Source organism: Epinephelus moara, chromosome 17 (genome assembly GCF_006386435.1).
Source record: "Epinephelus moara isolate mb chromosome 17, YSFRI_EMoa_1.0, whole genome shotgun sequence".
NCBI classification, from domain to species: domain Eukaryota; kingdom Metazoa; phylum Chordata; class Actinopteri; order Perciformes; family Serranidae; genus Epinephelus; species Epinephelus moara.
The window spans coordinates 27,912,452-27,931,094 of record NC_065522.1 but is presented as its reverse complement, the minus strand read 5'-3'; the positions used below and the strand labels follow the sequence as shown (position 1 = coordinate 27,931,094).

Below are 18,643 nucleotides of genomic sequence, written 5' to 3'. Positions count from 1 at the left end.
ACAATACAAAGAGATTAATTACTGAATGTAGATACTTGCTGACCACAATTTGCATCAAAAATGTCTTTTGAACTAATCATCTTTATCTTTGGAAATATGAGCTGCCTGAAAGACAAAGCTCAGGGCACAAAAGCTTCTGTCAGCGTATAACAAATACCTTCAGAGTAATTACTAAAAACACTTCGCCAAGCTCTTCTCATTTCTTAACAGCAGCCGAACCACTGTTGATCAGTAATCAATAGATGCTGTTACAGGTCTCACGTTATTGAACGAATTAGATTCACGGAGAAGAAGGTCGCGTTCTTTCGGTGAAAGAAAAACTGCAGCTGAACTTTAGCTCTCCAGTTGCTCTTCATTACAGCTGAACCGACTGTAAGTGGTTTAATACCCAATGTTCCAGAGATTTTTCCTAATGCATGTATTAGAGAGGTGTGTGTGTGCGTGTGTGCGTGTGTGTGTGTGTGTGTGTGTGTGTGTGTGTGTGGGTGACATTTCTGTTGATGCTTATTTATTTGCGTGTGTGCATCTTTGTATGAGTTCGCAAATGTGTGCTTTTTTCAGACGTGGGGGTGTAAAGGGCAACTATGAAACACTCGTTTTTCCACAGGGAACATCTGTGTGTGTGTGTGTGTGTGTGTGTGTGTGTGTGTGTGTGTGTGTGTGTGTGTGTGTGTTGTGGCCTTTGCACAGTTGTAAAGACTGATCAAAAAGGGGTTTCTGAACGTGTGTGTGTCTGTATCGTCGTCTGAGTGTGTTTCTGTGTGTGTGTGTGTGTGTGTTCAGTGGTACCAGCAGCAGCATAAATAAACATGTTCTGACATGATGACATGGCAACCCTCTCTGTGGTCGGTGGTTACCGTGGCGACCACGAGACCCGCGCTCGTCACCAATCATTAACATTCTCTCTCCCTCTCCCTCGCTCCCTTTTCTCCAAGTTTGAGACATTTAGTCCTTTCTCTCTTTCTTTCATTCTTTCTTTCTTTCTCTCTTTCTCTGGTAAATGAGGAACATGGAAACTATTTTCCAATCGACCTAATCCCTGTTTGAATTTCTTAAGTTTGACACACACCATTGACATTTTATCGTGCACACATACTGTACTCACACTCAAACCCACAGACACAACCACACACTCACCAGGACACATACATGAAGAGACAGGCAGTGTTATTAAACTGTGAGAGGCAAACATGCTAATGTTAAAAATTTGAAGGACTTTCAACTAAACGTAATGTCAGAATATCTGAAACCCCATTGCCAGAAAAAATGTTGGAATTGAACGTTATTATGTAGCCGATACTTTGAAACCTTACGTATCAACAATGCTGTGGTTAACGTAGTTTGTCTCAGGCACAAAAAAACGATTGGTTATGGTTAGGAAAGATCATGTTTGGGTGCAAAATACCAGGTGTTGATGGCACTATCCCGACAGGAAACGCAGCCTTGTCTCGGTCAAAGACAATTGCTTTTCATGGTTCTATCCTGGCAAAAAAGGCAGCGACATTTGGTGGCTAAAAAAACCCGCTGGAAACACAGAAATGACTCATTCAAAAAAACGATTTTCTTGTTAGTTGGTCTCAAACAGTGGTCTGCAGCTTGGCAGGACACTCACCCAGGTGTCACGCCATCCCCATGTCTCCTCCACCTCCAGATGACAAAGTCAGCTCATACACTACATCACTTTAGAAACGTTGATATGATACGTATAAAACATGCACATGTAGTCCAACGTATTTGAGGTTTGCAGAATCGTACAATGCCAGCATTTTCTTTTTCCAATCGGGCTGTATTTTCATCTGCATGCTACAGAAAGTCCATGAGAACTCTCGGTGCAAGCTTCGCCTCATAACTTTGGACAAAACGAAAAGCCCAACTTGACCCAAAGTGGTATTTGTAACGCTGTAACAACATGGCAGGTTGCAGATCAGTGTACACCGTGAACAGTCATCATCATCGTCAACATTATTAAAATGTACAAACAAATGTTAATGAAATGTCTAAAAAAAATGTTGATAATGTGTTGGAAAAAATGTGGATAAAACGTCTGACAAATGTTATTAAAATGTTGGAAAAAAATATTAGTAAAATGTCTGACAAAATGTTGATAAAAATCTCTGAAAAATTATTGATAAAATATCCGAAAAACATTATCAAAATACACAAACAAATGTTAATGAAATGTCCAAAAAAATGTTGATAAAATGTCAAAAAAAACACATACCAGATAACATACCATAAAAACATTATTAAAATGTACGAACAAACGTTAGTGACATGTCTGAAAAAAAATGTTGATAATATGTTGGAAATACTTTTGATAAAATGCCCGACAAATGTTACTAAAATGTCAGAAATGATAGTAATAAAATGTCCGGAAAAAATGTCAATAAAATGTCCAGAAAATATTATTAAAATGTCGTAAAAAAATATTAATAAAATGTCCAAAAAAGTCAAAGAATCATCTGAAATTGTCAGAAAAATGTTGATGAAATCTCCAGAAAACTATCGATAAAATTTTTGAAAATCATAACAGAACAAATGTTAATGAAATGTCAGAAAAAATGTTAATAACATTTCTGAAAAAATATTGACAAAATTGTCAGAAAATTTGTTTTAAAATATCTGGGAAAAGGGGGTTAAAATGTCCAAAACATATTATTAAAATGGCGGGAAAAGATATTAATAAAATATCTGAAAAAGTATTGATAAAATCTCTGAAAAAAATGTTGATAAAATATCCGAAAAAAACATTATTGAAATGTCCGAATAAATTTTAATGAAATGTCTGAAAAAATACTAATAAAATGTCTGAAAATGTTTAATAAAATGTCTAAAAAAAATGTTGATGAAATCTCCAGAAAAATATTGATAAAATATCCAAAAAACTAAATTAAAATGCACGAACAAATGTTAATGAAAAGTCTGAAAAAATCTTGGTAAAATTTCTGAAAAGGTATTGATAAAATTGTCCAAAAATTTGTTTTAAAATGTCTTGAAAAAAGGGGGTTAAAATGTCCAAAAAATATTATTAGAATGTCAGAAAAAGTATTGATACAATCTCTGAAAAAAAGGTTTATAAAATATTAGAGAAACATTATTGAAACGTCTGAACAAATTTTAATAAAATGTCCGAAAAAATACTGATAAAATTATCTGAGAGATTGTTTTAAAATGTCTGAAAAATATTGATAAAATTGTCTGAAAAACTGTTTTTAAATGTCTGAAAAAATATTGTCTGTACTGGAAATACTTTTGATAGAATAACCGAAAAATGTTCCTAAAATATTTATTAAATGTCTGAAAAATACTTTTAAAATGTCGGGAAAATTATTAATAAAATGTCTGAAATAATATGTATTATTCATATCTGAAAATAACCTTAAGTTTTGGGGGCACTATATACTGCAGTGTGTCTGTGTGGTTGCTCACCTGGCAGCTGCAACTCCACCGCTATTTCCTTTTATACTTTGTCCTTCTTTACATGATCATCCGAGCTGGAATACACATCATGCAGGCAAGGCTTCTGCTGCCACAACTACACAAGGGTTTCCTCCATGGAGAGCTGCTATCTGTCGGTTTGTTTGGGTTTAGCATCAGTCTATTGGTTGGTTAGTAGACGTAGATCGTAACAGCAGTCACACAGTGAGATGGTCATTTGAAGTTTCTGACACTGTCAGGATTTTATCCCAGGCTGTCTTTGATCGCAACTGTGACAACGGCCATCTTTGAACCTTTCTCACTGTGCAACATAGGACCACCGTTTTAAAGCCACGACTAAAGATATCGCCACGTTTCTTTCACGTTGGTCATCTTTCGTCTGTCACACAGTCACACAGTGTATGTAGGCCTTGAGAGGTGCTTGTAGGGCGTATTTAGTTCCCCTTGGATGGAGCCAAGCTCGCTGTACCCCTTGTTTCCACTCGTTTTGCTAAGCTGAGTTAGCCAGCTGCTAACTGTGGATGTCTGACATCCAACTCTGAGGGGTACGGAGCATGATCTCAATTACTGTCAACGGAGAAAATGCAAAGTCAGTAAACACACTCAACAACCTCTTCTCCCTTCACACACACACACACACACACACACACACACACTGTTGTGGTCTATTAAATGGTTTCTTTGTGTATATTAGTGAACAGAGGATTGTATAGAATCAGGAGACAACATAATTTGGTCTTAATGGTTTAGCAGACCTCATGAGGCTTTCATACTCTCTGTTGAGGGGGCAAACATGAATAATGCACACACACACACACACACAAACCGCAGCTATCCTTGTGAAATCACATTTGTACCAATAAGGACTGAAGGGAGCTGGATAGAATCAGAAACGCACCGTCATCAAACTGCGGTCCCTGAAGTCCATAAAAAAGAACACAAAAATACCAGCTAATTATTGTGTTTATAATGCCGTTGCTGTATTTACTATAAATAGCAATAAGAGAAGAATTGAGGGAGAGCGATAAAAACAGAAAGAGGAATGACAGTCCTCTTTTCCTCTATATTTTAGCAAAGTAATGTTGTCATCGTAAAGGCATGCCATGAGTTCATATCCGGCCTGATTGGGTTATATTTGAAGCCAGTATTTTTGTATCAAAACAAGAGGCGTGGACACAGTTTTCCTGTCATGTGTGAGACTGAGCAAAACAAGAACACAAACAGTCGATGAATCGTCCTAATTTTTAAAGTAGTGCTTTTTAATACCAGCCGTTTATAAAAGGGATATTTAAATGTTGGCCTGAATATGTTGAACGAGCGTGAAGTTGTCCGAACTTCTTAAAGCCTGTTGGGTCGTTTCAGACACAGGTCGAGTCGTATGCTCAGTACTTTACAAATATATGCGCTCCACTAAAACATTACTATTGAAAACACTACAAGCAGTCTCATGCACAGCTAAGTGGTGCGCTTGGGTAAGCATGTGCGTTCGAACTCTAATCTTGGGTGTCCATCTTGAAACTGTGACTGTATAGATCGTCCGTGCTGTCGGGGGGAAGATGTGTGTGGAGCATCCATGTTTTCACAGACGTGGATGTAAACTGTAAGTGCAACTTGACGAGTTCACAGAGGCATAAAATCATGAGATGGTAATTCTAGTGTAACGTTTTATCAAATATACATTATGGGAGGTACTGAGCATAAAACTAGAGACCTAGAGTTGTCTTGCTTTGGTCCAAATCAGGGAGTAATTCTGTCACAAAGTTGTATAATTGCCTAGAGTTGGTTCGTGTTCTCACGGCAGCATTTACAAGAGGACCAGATCAAATGCCTTGTGTGAGAAAGCTGCTCTTGATTGGTCAGAATTTCCATGTGGGAAAAATCCAGGAAGTTAACAAAATGTTGAAGAAGAGTACACTTGTAAGATAAATGTGACACTTTCTAATGTCACAATGGAGAGACAACTACGCAGGTTGATTTTAGCGCTGCTCATCGTGGACTATATTGCTGTCATTGTTCATTTTAGTCAAACCATACAGTTTGAAAACGAGGCGCAGCTCCAACTAGAAAACAATGTTTTGATGCATTGGATGTGCTGAATGTGCATATTAAGGCAGTACAGGAGGAGGTGCACATTAATAATCCTCCAGGACTGTAACATGCTCATGTTTAACCCAAACAATGTGTCATGTGACTGCAGTTGGTTCACATTCAGGTCGGAACACGTTCTCACCACAAACAAACGGCATTAGAGTTCATTTGTAACCGGACCGAGACCACCTCTTCAATGATAATAATAATAATAACTTTATTTATATAGCACCTTTCAAAACAGCTGTTACAAAGTGCTTCACAAATAAAACAGTTAAAATAAGCAACAATTATCAAGCAGCATCACAATCAGTAGTCAACAAATTAAACAAAGACAATGCGATAATAGTAAGTTTTGAGAGCTGATTTAAATTTAATAAGTGAATTTTCATGTCTGAGTTCCTCAGGTAAGCTGTTCCAAAGGGTTGGAGCTCTCACAGCAAACACCCTGTCACCCCTGGTCTTTAGCCTAGAGCGAGGGATAACTAACAGGGCCTTGTCAGAGGATCGCAAGCTACGAGCTGGTGAATAATGTATTAAAAGCTCAGCCAAGTAGCTTGGTGCCAAACCATGCAGGGCCTTAAAAGTCAAGAGTAAAATTTTAAAATCAGTTCTAAAACATACAGGTAACCAATGAAGGGAAGCTAAAATAGGTGAAATGTGCTCATGTTTTCGTGCTCTAGTTAAAAGTCAGCATTTTGGACATCCTGAAGCCTTTGAATCAAATTTTGTCCCAGGCAAGTAAACACAGCATTACAATAGTCCAGATGAGACATTATAAAAGCATGAATCACTTTTTGAAGATCATTAAAAGAAATAAAAAATCTGATTCTCGAGATGTTTCTCAGGTGAAAAAAGCACGACTGCGTCAGCTTTTTAACATGGGCACTCGAGAGTGAGGTTCTCATCCAAAATAACTCCAAGGCTCTTAACAGTGGTAACAACACATTGAGCCAAAGAGCAAAGAGCAGGCAGAATTTGGCTGTGAGAGTGCTCAGGGCCTATAATAAGGACCTCTGTTTTAGAGGCGTTCAGCTGGAGCTAATTCACTGCCATCCAGTCCTTAACCGCAGCTAGGCAATTATGCAGGGCAGATAATTTAGCTGATTCTGATGGGTTGCAGGACAAGTACAACTGAGTGTCATCAGCGTAACAATGAAATGAAATATACTGTCTAATAATGTGGCCCAGGGGAAGCAAATACAAAGAGAATAAAATTGGACCAAGAATGGATCCCTGTGGCACTCCAAACAGAGTCTCGGTCCGCACCTGAGTGTGATTGCTGTGTTCACACCTGCCCAAACAAACCGCACTTAGGGGGCAAGCGAACTTGAGTTCGATTGAACCGAACCAAACAGGCTCTGATCACACAGAAAGCTTTTGCAGATTGCAAAAAAATTTTTTGCAAAGTGCCACTAGTGAAAAGAAACGCTTGCTGTGCCTTTTTATTGTTGCCAGGCAATCACGCACTCACCTTCTTATTCTAACCTTCCCATCTAAATGTTTATTTATTTATTTTAGTTATTTCACAGTATCAAGTCCCTAAAATGTTGAGGCAAAGGAAACTGTCTGTAGCTCTGGTTGAGATTGAGAGGCTGTCAGCAGATAAACAGAGATCTGTGTGGGTACATGAGCCCCTAAAAAAGAGGGTGGGTCAAGGGGAGTACCACCAGTTGGTCCAGGAGCTTCTCCTCCATGATGGATGTTTCCAGACCTATTGTAGGATGACTCAGGGGCAGTTTGACAACCTGCTGTCTATCCTTGGCTCGTATAGCTCTGGGTATCCAGCAACCACTACCACCAGTTTCTCTTCTTTTTGTCATGACCACCACAGAAGGCCCGCCTCTCAAATCATCCAACTGGACAATGAGTAGAAAGCCTTTTTATCTGGATTTCAGAGCGCTCCGGCAAAAACGCCAGGCGTCTAGAGCGCAGAAACGCAAGGCACGTAGCTTCATTCTCATTAAAAACAATAACAAAAAGCCGCCTCAAGGTGCTAAAACAATTTTTGTGTGATCAGGGCTTGTGAACGGATGTTAGTCGTAGTTTTCAGGGGCTTACTTCGGAAATACTAACTAGAAATATTCCGACACATAACTCCCCGTACAGGGAATCATTGTTAGGCTTTTTGTGTTTGCATGTTTTGGTATTGATCGAACGCACCGAATCTGACAAGTTATTGACATTTGGTGGATTCTGTTACCTGTGGACGGAGCCGGCCTGTGTCTCTGGTTTCCTCTCTCCAGCCCGAACTGTAATTGTGTAAAAACCGATGGCCGCCGTTTAAGAAATCAGTGAGGACAGTCTGGTAGATGCTGGAAAATGTTCTGGTGTACTGTTTAAGTGAACGGGATTTGAAGTTAATGGGCTACAACGTGGAAAACCACCGGATTGGCTCCTCCGTCAGGACACTGAAGTAACATTCAGAGACAGTGAATCTGTGGAGAGGTTGTGATTTTTCGGGAAAGAATTCCAAGCTCGTGATTCCTGTCAGCCGGCCGTGGATCCAGTGATTCCAGACTTCTGTTCTGGATTCCTGCAGCTTCTCCTTGACGTCCTTCACTCTTTCTTCTTCTTCTCCTTCTCCTCTTCTCCTCACTTTTTCCTCTCTGCTGTCGTCTGCTGTCACTCTTCCTTTTTTCGTCACTCTACTTGCCCTTTCTAAAACATCAGTCAGCCTCTTACTCCTCCCTTCCTTGCTTTCCTTCTTCATCATCCATCTCCTTGTCTCCTCTCTGACCCTTCTTCTTCTCCTCTCCTTGTTTGTTCCCCTCATTCCTTCTCCCTCTTTGTCTCATTTCCTTGTGTCCTCGCCTTCTCCTCCATCTCACCTTTCCTCTCCTCTACCTTTTGTTCTTTTCTCCTTGTCTCCTTTCCTTGTGTTCTCCTCTTTTCTCTCCTTGCCTTCCCTTTCCTCATCTGATTCGTCCCTCTTTCCTTCTCTCCTGTCCTTATATCCTTTTCCACTATTCTCCTCTTCTTTTCCCTCCTTCTCACATCTCCTCTCTCCTCTTCCTCTTTTCCTTCCTTTCCTTTCTCCTCTTCATTTAGTATCATCTCTATGTTGCATCCCTAGCTTCTCTCCTTTGTCCTTGTTTCTTTGTCTCCTTTCCTCTTCTCCTCTCTTATACTCCTTCTTTTCTCTCCTTGTCCTCCTTCATCTCCTTGTTTCTCTTCTCTTGCCTCATTTTAGTTCGTCCTCTTCCCTCTCATCCTTCTCCTATTCCTCCTTTTTTTGCACACTTATCTCACCTCCTGTGCTCCTCCATCTCCTTCTTTCCTCCCTTCCACCCTTCTTTTCTCTCCTCACATCTCCTTTCTTCCTCTTTTCCCTCCTCTCCTTTCTTCTCTTCATTTAGTATCATCTCTTTGTTGTATCCCTAGCTTCCTCTCCTCATTTGTGTCCTTTCCTTTCTCCAGTCCTCGTTTCTTCGTCTCCTTTCCTCTTCTCCTCTCTCATACTCCTCCTTTTCTTTCCTTGCCCTCCTTCATCGCCTTGTTTCTCTTCTCGTTTCCTTATTTTCAGTTTGTCCTCTTCCCTCTCATCCTTCTCTTATTCCTCCTTTTTTGCATCCTCATCTCACCTCCTCTTCTCCCCCCTTTCCTCTGCTCCTCCATCCTTTTCTCCTCTCCTTGTATGCTCCCCTCATCCCCTCGTCTTCGTTGTCTCCTTGCCTCCTCGCCTCCCCCTCCATCTCTCCTTGCATCTCTCTTTTTTCCTCTCCTCTACCTTTTCTTCTTCTCTCCTTGTCTCCTTTCCCTGTCTTCACCTCTTTTACGCTCCTTGCCTTCCTTCTCTTCACCTGATTTCTCCTATCTCCTTATCCCCCGTCCTTGTCTCCTTTTCCTCTTCCCTCCTTCTCACGTCTCCTCTCTCCTCTTCCTCTTTTACCTCCTCTCCTTTCTTCTCTTCATTTGATATCATCTCTCTGCTGCATTCCTATCTTCCTCTCCTCTTTCGTATCCTTTCCTTTTCCAGTCCTTGTTTCTTAGTCTCCTTTCCTCTTCTCCTCTCTTATACTCCTCCTTTTCTTTCCTTGTCCTCCTTCTTCTCCTCTCCTTGTATGCTCCCCTCATCCCTTCACCCTCTTTGTCTTCTTGTCCCTTCTCTCGTCTTATTTTTAGTTTGTCACCTTTCTTTTGTCTCCCTTTTTGCACCCTCATCTCACCTCCTCTTCTCCTTCTTTCCTCTCTTCCCCTCCTCTCTTCTCCCCAGCACCTCTCTCATTTCCTCACCTCTCCTCTTCTCTACTTGTCTCCTTGTCCCTTCTCTTGCTCTATCTCCTCTTTCCTTTTCCTCCTTTACCTCCTCCTTTCTCTTCTTACTCCTCCTTTATTTTTTTCCACCCTCATGTCACCTCCCCTTCTTTCTCTTCTCCTCACTTCCTCCATCTTTCTCCTCACCTCTCCATCCTTCCTCTTTTCCTACTCTCCCCTCTCCTCTCACCCACTTACTCACACATCTCCTTCTATCTTCCACCCTCATCTCATCTCCTACTCCTTCTTCCCCGCATCCTGCTTCTCCACTTCCTCTCCTTTCACCTCCTCTCTTTTTCTTCTTCCTGCTGCTTACTTCTCTTTCTTACACTCTCATCGTGGTCCTCCTCTCCTTCTTCTTCTTCTTCCTCTCCTCTACGTCTTCTCCTCTTCTCCAACACCTTCCTTGCCCTCCTCATCTTCCTCTTCCTCCTTTTTCCTCTCCTTATTTTGGCCTCCTCCCCTTTTCTTCTCCTCTTCCAATTATTTATCATCCCTTAACCTTCTCGCTTCCCCCTCCTATGTTTCATTCACTCCTTCTGTCCTCCTCTCTTGCTGCCTTCTTCTTCTACTTCTTTTATTAACGCTCTCATCGTGGTCCTCCAGTCTCCCTCTAGCTTTATTCTTTCTCTCCCTCTCCTCCCTGTCCTCCTTCTCTTCTTCTTCAACACCTTCTCTGCCCTCTCCTCTCAACTTTTTCTCCTCCTCCTCCTCCTCCTCCTCTTCTCCTCCTTCTCTCCTTTGTCTCAATGATGTCTTCTTCCTGGTGATCACTGAAGGGGAAAATCTGACCCTCAATGATATACAAGACAGACCCTGTGGTTTCTGTGTGTGTGTGTGTGTGTGTGTGTGTGTGTGTGTGTGTGTGTGTGTGTGTGTGTGTGTGTGTGTGTGTGTTACAGTGTGTATAAACAAACACAGGGAGTCTGTTCCTTGTTAGTTGTCTTCTGTCTCATTATCCCCACAGGACCGCACCACTGGAACTCTCCCTCCATCTTTTTTCGTCTACGCCATCCTTCCTTCCTCATCTGCCTTCCTTCTTCCCTCTTTCCTTACACCTCCTCTTCATCCTTTCTTTCCTCCACCTTTAAATCTGTCCTTCCTACTTTTAGTCATACCCCTCCAGTCACCTTGTACAGTTTTTCTGTCCTCCTTTTGCTTATTCTTTTGTTTTTTTGTTACCATCTATTTGTTCCTCTTTCCCTTTCCCACTCTTTCACTTCCTTCCTAATTTTTCTTTCACTTCCTCCCACCTTTCCTCTGCCTCTCCTTTACTTCCCTCCTTGTTTTATTCCTTCCACTCCTTTCCTTGCACGGCTCTTCTCCAACAACCTTTTAATGTTTTCGGTTTGTCCGTCTGTCCGTCCCATTCTTGTGAACACGGTATCTCAAGAACGCCTTGAAGGATTTTTTTTTTCAAATTTGCAAGTTCACTTGGACTCTGATTAGTTTTTGAGGGTCAGAGGTCAAGGTCACTGTGACCTTGTCTGTCTCATTTTTGTGAATACGATATTTCAAGAACTTCTTGAGGGAATTTCTCCAGACTTGGCACAAACATCCACTTGGACTCAGGAATGAACTGATCAAAATTTGTGGTCAAAGGTCAAGGTCACTGTGACCTTCTTTGTGTCATTCTCGTGAATGCGATATCTTGAGAAAGTCTTCATGGAATTTCTCCAAATTTGGCACAAACATCCACTTGGACTCAGGAATGAACTGATCGAAATTTGTGGCCAAAGGTCAAGGTCACTGTGATCTTACATCTGTCTCATTCTTGTAAACCCAGTATTCCAAGAATACCTTGAGGGAATTTCATGGACGCGATATCTCAAGAACACCTTGAGGGACTTTTATTAATTTTTTCAAATTTGCACATTCACTTTGAACTGATTAGTTTTGGGTGGTCAAAGGTCAAGGTCACTGTGACCTTCTTTGTGTCATTCTCGTGAACGTGATATCTTGAGAAAGTCTTTTGGGAATTTCTCCAAATTTAGCACAAACATCCTTGAGGGAATTTCATGGACGCGATATCTCAAGAACACCTTGAGGGATTTTATTTATTTTTTCAAATTTGCACATTAACTTGGACTCAACATTGAACTGATTAGTTTTTGGTGGTCAAAGGTCTAGGTCACTGTGACTTTGTTTGTCTCATATTCGTGAACGTGATATCTCAAAAGTGCCTTTGGGGAATGTCTTTCAAATTTGGCACAAACATCCACTTGGACTCAAGAATGAACTGATCAAAATTTGTGGTCCAAGGTCAAGGTTACTGTGACCGTGCATCTGTCTCATTCTCGCTAACACAATATTCCAAGAATACATGGAGGGAATTCCACGAATGCGAAATCTCAAGAACGCTTTGAGGGATTTTTATTTTTTTTTCAAATTTTGTACGTTCACTTGGACTCATCAATGAACAGATTAGTTTTTGGAGGTCAAATGTCAAGGTCACAGTGACCTTGCGTCCATCTCATTCTTGTGAACGTGATATCTCAAGAATTCCTTGAGGGAATTTCTTCAAATTTGGCACCAAGATTGTACTAATTAGACTGTGGTGGTCAAGGGTCAAAGGTCACTGCGACTTTATTGTAAACACAATATACCAAGACGGAATTCCATGAACGCAATATCTCAAGAACGCTTTGAGGGAATTTCTTCAAATTTGACACAAATGTCCACACGGACTGAGGCTCCTCTTTAGTTAAGTTCTTCCTCCTTGCCTTCTTCTTTGCGTATTTCCTTCCTCATGCCATTTTCCCTTCACAATTCTCCCCTCTTCCTGCTTCCTTTCTTACCTCCATCATTTCTTACTTTTGTCTTACTTTCCTTTGTTCTACTCTTCCTTACTTCCTTACTTCCTACTCCTTACTCCACTCACTTCTTCATCCTTCCTCCTTACACCCTCTTTCCCCATCTTTTCCTCATCACTCCTTTAATCCATCCTCCTCTACCTCCTACCACCTCCACTCCTTGTTTCCTTTCCTACCCTGTTTTCTCCATCCCATGTTATTACTCTCAGTGCATTTATCTTTATGCGGTTTTATGTTTCTTTCTTCTTATTTTTGCTCTTTTCTTTTCTTTTCTTTTCTTTTCTTTTCTTTTTTCCTCTTTTTTAATCCTGGTTGTTTCCTTTCCCTTATCTCTCTTCTTTATCTTTTTCTATCCATCTTTCTTTCCTTCCTTCGCTCTTTTGTCCTACGTCTGTCCACACTACATTTCTTCTGCGTTCCTCTCTTTCTCATCCTCCATCCCGCTCTCTAATCTCCGTTACCCCTCCAATTCATTTTCTCATTCCTTCTCTCTTTCTCTATCTATCTATCAAGCTGACAGTGGGTTTAATGTGGGAGCTCATTAAAGGCCATGTTGTCCTCCTCTTCTTCTTCATCCCTCTCTCCTCATTGTTGTGGTTCATATCAACCACTCATCTCCTCTGTGATCCTTCCATCATCTTTAGATTCTCTCTGCTCTTTAATTTATTTGTGTGTCCGTCTTTGTTATCCCTCAACCCACAGGCGCCACGACAGCTTCATACACACACACACACACACACACACACACACACACATTTTGCTGCTGCGTTTGAACCAAAAACAATTTCATATCGATGAGGTCAAAGCTGTTTCTCTTTCTCCGTCCCACTGTTTAACATAAAGAGAGGCATCGTGGGACTGTCTCTAATATACTGCTGTTACCTCATACTTACAACACTGACCCCCTCCACTTCCCAAACCACACATACATACACACACACACACAAACACACATACACACACACAGTTTTCCATTCTCTTGCACTGATGCAAAAACTCAATTGTCTTGTTGTGTTTTCAGGGGGCAGCATTAAATGTTTGGTGACATGGGAGGTCCAGAAATGTACAATATGAGCTAACCTAATGTTCATCAGCGTGTGTGTGTGTGTGTGTGTGTGTGTGTGTGTGTTGGAGTGGGGTGTTGAAATTAGTGCACACACCCTGTCATTAACGCCCCCATCCAATTAAAGGGGCTTTGACATCAAAACAACTCTGCGTGGATACAATAACAGTGATGCAACCGACGGGTACATTTGTGGTGAGTTCGGCACGCTCGTCAATCCCTAAACGTTTGCAGATTTTAACCACGGCCAGACAATTAATCATTTTGACATGAAGAAATTAATTTGAAGAAGTGTAGCAGTTGGTCAACAGCCTCAACACGCAGCTACAAACAGGGTCGTTTAACCAGCTTCTTTAGATGTAGGATCATTGAAGTTCAACTTTATGCTTGGTACACACTTGTCTTGAATGAAACTTACTGTTTTTGTCATATTTCTTCCGCTGCATTTATGTCAGTGAAGATAAAGTTTAACTGTTAAAGGTACATCTTAGTGTGACACAAAACAATTCAACCAGAGCCTCCAAAATGACCATAAAGTCACTTGAGCAGTATAACCTTCTTAAATGTTGTATTTATTATATTATTGGGCTTATGATTTGCTCAAACTGTGCGGTTGGATCATTAAGCTACGAAATCATAGCGCTTAATAGAGACAGTTACACAAATCAGCTTCACTATAACTCGCAGCATTCACAGACAAGCACTTGTCTTTATCTGGACACATTTTCCAAACAAACACAACATGCTAACGTTATTAGCACAAGCCTATGGCATTTTACATTTTATAAATTAGCTTAGCGACTAGCGGAGATTTCCTCTTCTTCCTCTTGTTTCCACTGAGGGAAATAGTTTCAGCTTACAGAAATAGACCGGAGGTCTGCGTCGCTGTGACGTGTAGTTACATTTCTGGGGAGGTGCACGTCAGGCTACGGCGTAGACTCTACATCGATGTAGAGCCTGCGCCGTAGGTATGGCATCGATTCAACGCTTAGCGGGTCAATATGCTGTGTGCAGCTTTACAATGAAAAGACATTTAACCACTCTTGAATAGTCAAATTTGCTTGCAGTAAAGTTGCAGTGATTGGACATACAGGGATTGGCCAACTGTGCGTAAATTGTTGCGATTGCAACATCCTGGAGGGACTGTGCATCTTATCATTAGACACTTTTTAATAATTTCCCCTTCAGTTTGTAACACAGGCTGTGGGTATAAATGTGTAGTTTCACAAGTTTTACGTCTGTGCTGTGTGAAAGCATTAATTGGACGTGAAATAATTTGTGCCCAGATATGTTGCGTCCATCACATCCACGCTGATGTTGTACAGCATCCTTACCTCACCCTTCCTGTCTTCTTCCTCTACTCCTCCATGTGCTCAGCTCCTCCGTGACCTCATATAAACACTTTGTCTTCCTAATCTGGGCCGCTGTCGAGCGCGATCAGTGTTAACCCGCCGCTGCTGTCTGCACCTCTGAGAGCGGGACCTCCCAGGGAAAGAAAATGTTCGATTTCAGTAAAGACACCACGCTCAGTTTTTCCCTCACAAAACAAGAGCTTTGATAAATAGTTGCTGTCTGAGAGAACTCATGACGGTGACGACGATGTTTCTGTGTGTATGTGTCACTAGCATGTCTGGTGATGTTCGTGTGTATTGTCTGATGTTGTCAGTGTTAAAGAATACAATGTGTTTAATGTGTGTCTCTAACAGTACAATGTTTTTGTTAGATTTTATGAAATAATTCAAACTGTTTGTCTTTTTCTTCAGCGTACGACAGTGAGATTTGATGCTAATATTGTGGCTAACTCTAACCAGCTCACCTGGAAATGTGCATGTTTTTGTGTGTGTGCATGTGTCTTGTAGCTTGCAGATGGAGCCGATTCAGCTATCATTAACCTTTCCACCTCTAGTTCCAGCCTCCATGTAGGTAACAAACTCATCTCTTAACTCATTCATTCATGTTCAAACACCTAACAACAATGTCAAACATACTTTCCATTGACCTGTGCTCTGATACCATCATTGATACCATCCATCAAATTTGGTACTGTATCTTTGTATTCTCCCATTTTTTATTCAATAACTTCAATTTCACCTGGTGATGATGTTAGTGAAAGTTAAACGCTGTTCCAGATCTGTTCACATTGGCAACATAAATACATAATCTCCGCACTTGCCTCATCTTACGTCGCATTTGACGGGTTTCTCTGCATCTGTGATTTTATGTTGATTATAATCGTCCAATCACGATTTAAAAGGACATTATACATTTTCAAAGAAGAGAAATTCCAGGGCTGCCCCGTAATAGTTGATCAAACGTTAGTCGCCCATAATGGGCCTTAGTCGGCAAGATTTCATTGGTCGCTTAGTCGCAGAAAAAAAACAAACAAACATGAAACTCTATTAGGAGCTGCGCCTTGTCAAAATAAATCAAACCTTATATGACTGGACCATGTGGGACTTTAATTTGAAAGGGCAGACACAGGAAGTGTCCACGCTCAGCAGTCAGGCAGGAGTCAGGTTAATTTCCAGGGCTGGTACCTGCGGTTATTCCACAGGCTAGTTAATAACATGTCAGGCAGGAAATCCAAAGTGTGGGATCATTTTGAGAAGGTGAAGGACGAACCCAAGGTGATATGTAAACTCATCTTCATTGGTCGACTACAAACATGACGTATCATCTGAAACATGGAAGTAGCTACATGCCCATTAGCCCACAGCGTCATTAACAGGCGGCTCAAACCATTGTGTCACAACATCAAGTTCACAGTTGGTAAACAATGAAGGAGAAACTGGTGGTAGCGGTTGCTAGATACCCAGAGCTATATGGCCCGATGATAGGGTGACGAGTCATCCTAAAATATACCTGGGAACGTCCATCATGGAGGAGAAGCTCCTGGACCAACTGGCGGTACTCCCCATGACCCACCCTCTTTTTTAGGGTCTCATGTGCCCACAGAGATCTCTGTTTATCTGCTGACAGGAAGGTTAGGTAAACAATGTGATGGCATGGTTGCCTGGCAACAATAAAAGGCATTTGTTTTGTTTTGGGTGTCCACCTTGACGCTGTGCTGATGGTATAGATCTTTGGTCTATCATTCCTCAGGCTCATGTTCACTCAGCATGCTTTACATGTGGGGCAGCAGACAGTAGCAGAGATCTAATTTTAGAGTGAAAGCCCTTTATTGATGAAGTTTACTTAAAGTAAGACACTGATGGATAACTCTGGCTGCACAGAGCTGAGCGCAGATCTGGAAGGAATGAGATAAAGAAGAAGAAAATTGTGCTTTTAGCCCGAGATGAAACAAGACACTTTTTACATTTTGCTTTTTTGGTCGCGGCTCAGGAAAATACTCTCTACTGAAGAAGTCAGGGTTTTTTACAGAGCGACACACGCCGAGCTGTGCGGTTACACAAGAAATGTGATCCCAGGTTTGAACGGGAGACCACGCTCCTTGTTACATTCTTCCATTTTATTTATCTAAGCCAGGTCAATTTGAAGGCTAAGCTTGACCCGGACCAGGCTGCGCACACAAACACACACATCCAGTAGTGCTCGCTCCCTCCCCGCTCGACAGTAATTGGTGGTGATTTCTTTCTCTCCAAACAAAGATATTTGTTTTATTAAGGGTCAGATATTGAAACCAGTCAAATTAAAGGCTCGGCTTTCTGTCTGGATGGGGCCAAAGTCAACAGAGCTGCTATAGATCCTCTATACCACAACTCTCTGTAAGCAGACAGTTACTAAAGGCCGAGGGAGGGATGGATAAACGAGGGAGAGGGTTAAGGAGGGAGAAAGTGACTTAAAGAGAAGCAGAGAGAAGGAAAAGAATCTGAAAAAATTAGGAAAAAGAGGGTGGACTAATATCTCATGGCACCAGAAAAAGAAAGCTTGCTCTCTCATGTGCTGTAAATCCTGGCTTCTTAATCTCTGGGTCGCGACCAAAAAACGGGTCATGGGCGTACGTCTGATGATTACCAGATTACTGCAGCAGAGTGTGCGCTCAGCGGAGCGGCTTCCAAGGCGGATCAGTCAGATTCGGTTTCAGAGTTGGAAAAGTTTAAGAAGATCGGCTGTCAGTAGCGTCATGGCTCCTCAAACCTCGGAGGCACCGACCCCCCTTCAAGATATTTGAGATCTAACGTCGCTCAGATGGAAAATGAACATTGTGTGTCACGTTTCATCTGCGGCGTCCGGGCTTGATGATAGTATTTGTCATGGATCAAACCGGCCTCGCTCTGTTCTTGTTATTTCACTCCTCCCTTTAAGGTAGTCGGTTTTTGTGTCTATGTTTTCCATTGGTGACATGTTTTATATGAATGTGTGCCCCTTCAAAAGTTGTGGTTGCTTGCGTCTCTCCTCTACCATTAATTCTCATCAAAACTATCCCAGTTCGTCGCCAAAAACCAGTCAAGTTGGGTTATAATCCTACTCTGAAGACGGTGTAGTTCCATAAATCCTTCCTGGCTGCGTTCGAACCAGACAAACTAACTGAAATGGCTCCGTGCCAGGTGACATTGTGGCATTTTTGGGGGTTTATGAAACACACATTTATGGCCCTATAATGACACTGCGACCAGAAACAAGATGTCAAAATAGCTCACTAAATCATTATTGTTTTTCTTGTTCTGCTAATTTCAGCCACAGACTGATGTAAGCTGCTGTTCACCTCCAGAGTCTGAATGCTGCACATATTTGCTGCCCAGAATGTCATCCAAATGTGTCCATGCACTTCTGGATGACATGGGTGTATTGCTTTTATGAGTCCGCCAGCCAGACTATAGCACATCGGATACTTCGGAATTAACAATCCCTAAATGTCACGCAAAAACAGACGTCTCTGGTTTGGTATTTGTTAAGTCAGTCGGTCTAGTAATCATTTGGCAATTTGCAAGTCAGAAGACTTAAATCTAGGCTAAATGTGGTTAAAAAGTTCAATCTTTTTAAAGCTGTAATCATCAATATTTTATGCTTACTGTGGGTCAAA

The 18,643-nt window shown here is 41.4% G+C and overlaps 1 protein-coding gene across 4 annotated transcripts in view; it reads left to right on the top strand.

Annotated features, from left to right (window-relative positions):
- dysf (dysferlin, limb girdle muscular dystrophy 2B (autosomal recessive)) overlaps positions 1–18,643 on the top strand; it is a 155,194-nt gene that overhangs the window by 75,381 nt on the left and 61,170 nt on the right. For 2 of the 4 annotated variants that reach the window (XM_050067919.1, XM_050067918.1), the window contains one exon: positions 15,519–15,578. The exons of the other annotated variants lie outside the window; for them this stretch is intronic. In XM_050067919.1, the coding sequence (XP_049923876.1) occupies positions 15,519–15,578 (60 nt within the window). The remainder of the gene's footprint in view (positions 1–15,518; positions 15,579–18,643) is intronic. 4 annotated transcript variants of the gene reach the window in all.